Source organism: Herpailurus yagouaroundi, unplaced genomic scaffold (genome assembly GCF_014898765.1).
Source record: "Herpailurus yagouaroundi ecotype Mexico unplaced genomic scaffold, PumYag 203, whole genome shotgun sequence".
Taxonomy (NCBI): domain Eukaryota; kingdom Metazoa; phylum Chordata; class Mammalia; order Carnivora; family Felidae; genus Herpailurus; species Herpailurus yagouaroundi.
In genome coordinates this window covers 18379429-18388308 of record NW_024412434.1, presented here as the reverse complement: position 1 = coordinate 18388308, position 8880 = coordinate 18379429, and the positions used below count along the sequence as shown (strand labels likewise).

At 41.4% G+C, this 8880-nt stretch overlaps 1 protein-coding gene across 1 annotated transcript in view; it reads right to left on the bottom strand.

Moving 5' to 3' along the window:
• CUBN (cubilin) overlaps nucleotides 1–6622 on the bottom strand; it is a 279400-nt gene extending 272778 nt beyond the window's left edge. Inside the window, exons 1-6 of the mRNA XM_040451314.1 lie at nucleotides 6333–6622; nucleotides 5816–5945; nucleotides 4574–4669; nucleotides 3974–4012; nucleotides 1348–1449; nucleotides 67–170 (exon numbers count right to left, since the gene is read on the bottom strand). Of these exons, the coding sequence (XP_040307248.1) occupies nucleotides 67–170; nucleotides 1348–1449; nucleotides 3974–4012; nucleotides 4574–4669; nucleotides 5816–5945; nucleotides 6333–6445 (584 nt within the window). The 5' untranslated portion in view covers nucleotides 6446–6622. The remainder of the gene's footprint in view (nucleotides 1–66; nucleotides 171–1347; nucleotides 1450–3973; nucleotides 4013–4573; nucleotides 4670–5815; nucleotides 5946–6332) is intronic.
• Between the last annotated feature and the right edge of the window lie 2258 nt (nucleotides 6623–8880).

Below are 8880 nucleotides of genomic sequence, written 5' to 3'. Positions count from 1 at the left end.
GGAAGGAAGGAAGGAAGGAAGGAAGGAAGGAAGGAAGGAAGGAAGGAAAGAAAAGAAAAATATTACCTGTAACTGCCTGCTGTATTTACACACGTGGATCCATTCTGGCAGCCCAAGGGTGTTTCTGAGTAAATCTCACATTCGTTCACATCAACTGAGCACAGAGGACCCTGCATTCATGTAAAGAATGAAGTCAGCTGCCATGGGTCACAGAAGCATCTGGGGCCAATATTCATACGATATGTTTAAGGATTTATATATCCACCGAAGTCCTCAGTCAAGCGAAATACAATCACGCTAATACTAATACTAGTTAATATCCAGTGATCCTTCCTCTTGAACTCAGATTTGGCCTAAGGGAGCCAAAGAGCTCTTGGTAAAATCACGCCCGTCGCACAAGAAGAATCCTTTTACGGGGGCCTGGGTGGCTCAGTTGGTTAAGTGCCCGACTTCGGCTCAGGTCAGGGTCTTGCAGTTTGTGTGTGCAAGCCCCACACTGAGCCCCGCGTTGGGCTCTGTGCTGACAGCTCAGAGCCTGAAGCCTGCTTTCGATTCTGTGTCTCCCTCTCTCTCTGCCCCTCCCCGACATGTGCCCATGCTCTCTCTCTCTCCCTCTCGCTCTCTCTCTGTCTCTTTCTCTCTCTCTCAAAAATAAATAAACATAGAAAAAAACTTAGGCAAATCCTTATACAAAGTAATCCTCATGTGACTATAAGCTATGCCTGGAAATATTCACTTAATTTTTTTTTAATGCACATGTCAGGAACATTTTCACCATTAATAGAAAAAGACAAGAATATTTACACAGCTATGTCAAGATTCACTTAGTACTGGGGCACCTGGGTGGCTCAGTTGGTTGAGCATCGGACTTCAGCTCAGGTCATGATCTCATGGTTCCTGAGTTTGAGCCCCTAGTTCAGGGTCTCTGCTGTCATCACCGAGCTGGCTTTGGATCCTCTGTCCCCCTCTCTCCTGCCCCTCTCTGCTTACGAGCTTGAGCACGCATGCATGCACTCTCTCTCTCTCTCTCAAGAAACAATTTTTTTAAAGATTCATTTAGTACTTTCAGTGCTGAACAATTTAAATTGATGCTAGCCAATATATCACGCCCTCCCATGTAGCTATGCAGCCAAGTGATGCCCTCCTTAAGACGGCTTAATGTTCAGTGGGTTATATAATCATGCTCACCACCGTTTGGATTTTGGCATTCTTGGTGTAAGTCATTTGATTCAGGAGACCACAGAATCCTAGAAACTTCGGATGGAGAATGAAACATGTCTGAATGCTTCCAAAGAAACCACTGATGCTGACTCACCAGCATTTTCAACCAAAGATGGAGCGACTCACCTCCCACTGTGAGGTGCAGATGCAAACAAAGGAATTGTGAAGATTGAGGCAGGTCCCACCATTTTGGCAGGGGTTGCTGCTGCAGACCTTTTTGTCGACCGTCTGAAACAAAGACAGGGCAGTCAGCGAGACCATCGTACTCTCAGCAGGCAGCAAAGAAAGGCATGTTTCAGGGCAGGTGCGCGTGTAAAGCACACTCCACTCCTCCTCCAGGGAGACTCAGCCTCCATACTTTAAAGCAATTACCCAAGTTCTTCTCCAAATCAACTCTCTCATGAAAAACAACAGCAACAACAAAGTGTTTCACATTTTCAGTCTATGCATGTTCCTTCGCTATTTAGAAGCATTTAGCCAGGGATGGGATGAGGCACGAGGGGAGAAGATGCTCGCTCTACTCTTTGGAAAAGCATTGTTCACCTGGGAAACATACGTTGGTGGACAAGAGTCAAGATTTCAGACTGGGAATAATAATGGACATTCCTATTGTGCCAAGAAAACCAAATGGAAATTCCGGTTCTTTTTTTGTTATTCTTATCTTTGGTACCTCCAGATAAGCATGTGAAATCTGATCATCTTTTGCTGTCACCCATCCTCCCATGGGTAAAGATGGCTGAACTCTTCTCACCCTGAGTCCCTTTATTTGAAATGCGGGCTTATATACACCCCCCACTCCTATGCTCACGTGATGACTTTCAGACCAGAGTCACAAACAGACCTGCCTTTGTCTATATGACCTGGAGAATCTTCCCATATGTCAGCTACCAGTTCCAATCTCATAAACTTTGTAATACCTCTGGGGGGAAAGAAAACTTCTTTAGAGAGGACATGCGATTGTGCGAGAAAACCTATTTTATTAACTTCGCCTAATCATAGTCTAATTCTCTAAAAATGGGGCGAAAAAATAAATTTTTAAAAATTAAAATTTTTAAACAGGGGCAAAGTAATTACTATGTTCTTTTTTTATTCAGTGACTCACAGAGAAAGTCATGTCTGTTCCCCTCATGTTACAGATGAAACTGAGAGCCAGAGGGTTGCCCACTGACTAAGCACCATTTATAGCCAAACCATCTCTCTCTTCCTTTGTCAAAAGTCAGGTGACCATGCATGTGGGGGTCTCTTTCTGGAGTCTGTTTTCTTTCATTAGTCCATCTATCTTTGTGCCAGTACCACAATTAGCCCTGTTTGTTAGAGGACACTCTTAAGGAAATTAACCACAACTCATTAGAAGTTTTCTGACATACAAAAGCAACGTTGTCTGGGGCTTTAAAACTCAAAAGCCTATGGGGGCCCAGCAGGAAATGGAATCAGTAAGCAGCCAGGAGGAAGACAATGGGGAACGATGGCTAACTATTGTACCCAGAGAGCGTTGACCTAATGGAATGCATAAAAGGCATTTATATCCAAAAATCATTTAAAAATTCCTCCTGGGGGGTGGGGAAAGGGACACAGTCTGAAGTAATTTGACCATGGCCTCCAGCTCTTGACCTTTCACAGGAATAATGAAGCACTCTAGGAGACTGGAAACTCTAGCACTGTGTCTTCTGGACAGGTATGATTCCTTGCTTGTTTCATTCATTCAACTACTCCCTAAGAAGATAAAGGTGGAGGGGCAATTGATTATCAAGATCAGGAAGAGAATACATACATGAACTTGCCTGCCAAATTTAAAACACCAAAGTAGAGGGCAGCACTTGAAGCATCATCACAACAGACCCAGAATATTAGAACAGGGATTCTTAACCTGGAATCTCCTTACTTTATTTTTATTTAAAATTTTTTTTAACATTTTATTTATTTTTGAGAGAGAGAGAGAGAGACAGAACACAGTGGGGAGGGGCAGAGAGAGAGGGAGACACAGAATCTGAAGCAGGTTCCGGACTCCAAGCTATCAGCACAGAGTCCGATGCCAGGCTCGAACCCACGAACCATGAGCTCATGACCTAAGCCAAAGTCGGATGCTTAACCGACTGAGCCACCTGGCACCCCTGGAATGTCTTTACTTTTATTCAAAAATTTTAATATGGGGACGTTCTGTGCATTTCTCTGGGTAGAAGGTTGTAGCTCCTATGAAAATCTTAAAAACACCAGCCAACTTCAGAACAGGTGAGAAGTCTAAAATTACAAGGACTAGTTTACAAACATGTACTAGTGAAGTCATGGAAGGGTTGCTCGAAGAAACTGCTCAAATTTAATTACCAGCAAATGTACCTGTAAGAAAGTTTGAACTATTTTGTTGATACACCCCAAGCCTCTGAGTTTAATGTTGGAGAAGATGCACAGCCTTTCGACACATCAGCAAGTTGGGTGGTCACACTTACGCCCACATAACATGGTCAAAGAATGACAACGTTAAGAGGCAGAGCACGTGAAATGCTGAACTCAGAAGGTTTCACATGCTCACATGCTTCACATGCCCAGGTACCCGGGGCCCGTCACTTGATGTGACGCTTGGGTTCCTCATCTATGTCCTGGGCGGCATAAACGGCGATAAGAATTGGATCACGGGAAAGAGCCAAGTCCTTGATACGGATCACCCATCTACCCTCAGGTGAGAATGTAGCTCCATCAGTGGTACCAGCACATTTCCAGTGAAAGATGTCAGCCAAGTGGTAGTTATGGGACTTACCTGCTGTAGGCTTTGAAATTTTCTCTCCAGATCCGCAAGCTAAGCGGTGAGGAAGAGAAAGCATCGGTTAGCATTTCACATGTGCTACTGTCCCCTGGCCTATTTTCCTAACACCCTCTGCTGGGGGCTCGCTTGGTCTGTCTGCTCCTTTTTTATTGCTTTTTCCCTCCCCATCCCTCTCTCCTCCAGGCTTCCCTCCTTTCTACTCCCTTCTATCATATACATTGTTTTTTTTAAGGCATTAAAAAAAAAAAAAAAAAGTACAACCCACTGATGAGTTGATTCATTGCTCCTCTGCACACAGTTATGGGATTTTCATAAACGACAGTGATTCATCCACTTCACCAATAAGAAGCTTCTATCAGAGCGGGAGCAAGACTTACATATGCGACAAGTTCTTGTCACAGCATTGTCAACCTTCTGCCCATCGCTACCTCTACGTGCCCTGTTAGAGCTGTGTCATTTAACCAGAAAGTTCATCATCACAATGCTAAATTTCTAAAGAGGACCCAAAGTTGGTATATTGCCTGCAGAAATGGATGCTCACAAAGTTGAATGAAGGAGAGCTATTTACTCTAATGATGTAGATGTCAGACTTACCTTAGAATTAAGCTGATGGATTTGACTGGAGATATTCTGAGGCAGACTGACAGCACTCCTTTTTAAACTTGTAATATCATCTTTGTTTTTCTGGATCTAATTTTAAAAAGAAAAAGGAGGAGGAGAATGCTTTCTAGCGAAAAGATCATGCGTATGTTACAGATACAAAATTTTTAAAATTTGAGTACCGTTCTATTTTAAACACTAAGATCTTGCCCATCATTATAAAATTCAAAACAATGCCATGTATAATAAATTCCAGACTAAAATAGCCATGGCATAATTCCATTTACCCCTTTCAGGAACAACATTATCAAGGTACTTTCCATTTGCATTTTTTCTCATAACAATTTGGAGTGCTTGTTAAGAGGCCTGGCGTGGAATCAGACTGCTTGCGTTTGAAATCTTGACTCAGTCATTTACTGGGTGTCCTTGGGCAAGTTGCTGTGCTGCTGAAAGTTTCCTTTACCTCCCTTACAAATGGGGTGATAATAAAGCTGGGGTCTCCTGGGTGGCTCAGTTGATTAAGAGTCCGACTTTGGCTCAAGTCATGATCTCATGGTTCGTGGGTTTGAGCCCCGCATCAGGCTCTGGGTTGACAGCTCAGAGCCTGGAGCCTGCTAAAGATTCTGTGTCTCCCTCTCTCTCTGCCCCTCCCCTGCTCATACTCTTTGTCTTTCTCTCTCTCAAAAATAAATAAACATTAAAAGAAAAATTTTTAAATAATAAAGCCAAACTCGTAGGGTAGTGGTGGGGGTTGGAGGAGGTAATGCACACCAGTGCTGAGCACAATGGATAGCCCATAGAAAGCTCTAAATAATGTCAGCTTTCAACATTACAAAGGATATACCAGCATGAATGACTAAGCAATGAACACTGAAAACACTCAGTAAGGCAAGAGAATAATTGACCAATTCTGTTCTCTGGCAGAAGTAAAATGTCACATCCAAACCTTTCTCTGGCCCCTCTCCTTCCTTGATCCTCATGAGAAGGAGTCCCCTGGACCACCCTGTGTACCTTCTCTGGATTAGAGGACAGAAACCCACACAATGAGCCACTTCCTACTAGAATTACTCCTGCTCATCATTAACCCTAGGGCATTGTTTCTTCACTAGGACTTATCTCACCTCTGGTTATGTTCCCTGGGCTAAAGATTTAAGGTATGGATTCATATAGACCTCTTGAATTAAGTGACCATATGCAGATATACAAAATTACTTCAATATATTTCCATTGCATTACCTGATGTAAACATTGGCCGAGGTCTTCATCATTTAATTTAATTTTTCCCAGGGATCCAGTTCGAAATTCAATGTTTTGAGCAGACCCTGTAAGAAACACTAGATTTCCCTTCTCTGCAGCCATTCGAGGCCTATATAAATCAAACCAGAGAATGCATCAATAATTAGCATATAATTTTAAACAACAAAGTTTCTCACTGAATATACATAGACTGTATACACATTTGCCATGTGGTCAACTCAACCACATTCTCCCTGCTCATCTGCCATTTTTTTCCCTGCAAATTTCCTAGAGACATCTACTAATTGCATACTTGCCTTGTTTGCAAAATGGTAAGTGAATAATTTACATACAAGAAGATAATCCCATACATCAGTCTCAATGTTCTTCCCTATTTGCTTTTAACATCATTGTTTTCCTCAAGAAAAATTATACCTTTGCTTATCTGGCTATTTGTCGAAACTAATGACCCCACTGCCCTACACCCTCAGCAGCAATGATGCACGTGTCTACTTACTGTTGGAGGTCAGTATTTCTTTTCTGTCTCTGCAGCACGAGCTCTCCAACTTCCCCATTTGATTCAGCAAATGTCACCAAAATAACCAAACTCCATAGAAAAGGTGAGGACATATTCCTCACCAACCCTCCTAGGTTGTCAGGTAAGAAGGAAGCCAGTCCAGCCAAGTGTGGGATTTTAGAGAAAGCAAACCAGGCAGATGTACTTTGGCCTGTGGAATATCCTACAACTTTCAGTCCTCTCTTCTTTGCCCTGGAAGGCTGTGTTACTTTTCCTTCCCGAGGGAGGTAAATGATCTTAGATCTTCAGTACTCTTCAACTTGTGAGAGGTCAAAATCTACCTTTAAGTGATGCACAATTTAATCATTATCTGTGTGACCTTTGAGACAGTAACGAACTGCTTTGGAAACATCCACTAAAACAATCCTTGCTTCAGAAGCAGCTACCTTTAATACACATTAAAACAAAGTAGACACCCTTTCAGCAAATGATACTAAAACAACTGGATATCCACATGCAAAAAAAAATGAGGTTGGACCATACTTTACACCATATACAAAAACTGACTCAAAATTAATCAAATCCCTAAATACAGGAGCTAACACTCTTAGAAGAAAATAAAGGGGGAAAGCTTCACGACATTTGACTTGGCACTGATTTTTTTTGGATATGACACCAAAAGCAAAGGCAACAACAACAACAAAAAATTGATAAGTTGGATGCTTCAAAATGAAAAAAAAACAAAAACAAAAAAACTTTTGTTTCCCAAGGGACACCATCAACACAGTGAAAAGGCAACTCACAGAATGGGAAAAAAATTTACTAGTTATATATATGATAAGAGGCTAATATCCAGAATGCATAAAGAGTTCCCATAACTTAACAAAAACAAAAAATAGCCTAGTTTTGAAATGGGTAAAGAAAATAGGCATTTCTCGGAGGAAGATGTACAAATTGCCTAAGAGCACATGAAAAGACCACCAACATCACTATTCATTAGGGAAATGTAAATCAAACCCACAAGGAGACCCTACTTCACAGCCATTACGATGGCTACTACCAAGACAAACAAACAAACAAACAAACAAACAAACAAACAAAAGAAAACAAAAGTCTTGGTGAGGATGTGGAGAAAGCTGAGCCCTTGTGTGCTCTTCGTGAGGATGTAAAATGGTGCAATCACTACAAAACAGTGTGGCAATTCCTGAAAAAATTAAACAGAATTACCTCGTGATCTAACAATTCCACATCTGGGTATATACCCAAAATAACTGAAAAAAAAAAAAAAAGAGAGAGAGACTCAAAGAGATATTTGTACACCCATGTTTGTAGCAGTTTACTCACAATGGCCAAAATATGGAAGCAACCCAAATGAACACCCACTACAACGTGGGTGAACCTTGAGGACATCATGCTAAGTGAAATAAGCCAGACACAAAAGGACAAATACTGTATGATTCCATTGCCACAAAGAACCTCAAGTAGTCAAATGCATAGAGACAGAATGTAGCACAGTGGTTCCCTGGGGCCGGGGGAGGGAAATGGGGAGTTATTGTTTAATGGGTACAGAGTTTCACTTTGGAAAGATGAAAGAAGGTTCTGGAGATGGATGCAGGTGACCATTGCCCAACAATGAGAATGTATGTAATGCCACTGAACTTTAAAAATGATTAAAATGATAAATTTTATGTTATGTATATTTTACACTTAAAAAGAATTAAAACCAGGGGTGCCTGGGTGGCTCAGTTGATTAAGCATCTGGCTCTTGATTTCACCTCAGGTCATGATCTCACAGTTCATCGGTTCAAGCCCCACATCTGGCTCTGTGCTGATGGTGCAGAGCCGGCTTGAGACTCTCTTTCTCTCTCTCTCTCTCTCTCTGCCCCTCCTCCACTCATATTCTCTCTCTCTCTCCACCCCCCTCCGTCTCCTCCCCTCTCTCTCCCTCCCTCAAAATAAATAAATAAACTCAAAAAAAATTGTAACCAGAATTAGAAAGATTGAATGGGAATCTGTTGCTATAGGAGAAATAAAAGTCTGCTTTTCATGTCAGCTCATTGTTTTCAAAAATTTAGAAAAAGAGTCTGTGAAAAACTTGGGGGTGCCATCTGAAATTTTAGATAGTATCTACATAAAATTATCCCCTTAAAGAAAGCGGTATACTTGATACTATGAAGAAATGTAACACTGCTTCACACCTGTTCTATTCAAACATAGCCACAAAAACTAACTGGCAAGATGTTTACTTGAGAGGGGTACTGAGGTCATGCAATGAGTTTTCTTGTTATTTTGTTTGTTTTAAGCGAGGGACATAATACAATAAATGGTATCTCCAGTTGAATACGTTCTTTTAAAGTTACATTTGTTCCAATTTTGTTTAAAACCTTCACAACTTGGGGGTAGGGGTAGGGGGAAAGCTTGACCTGGTGAAATATTTGTCAACTTAGAACCAGACGAAATAAGACGGGTTCCAATCTTCCAACACAAAGGACATTTCTGTTCCACTGAGCTATGAACATAACTATTTTCACGATTGTATTTTCCTGAA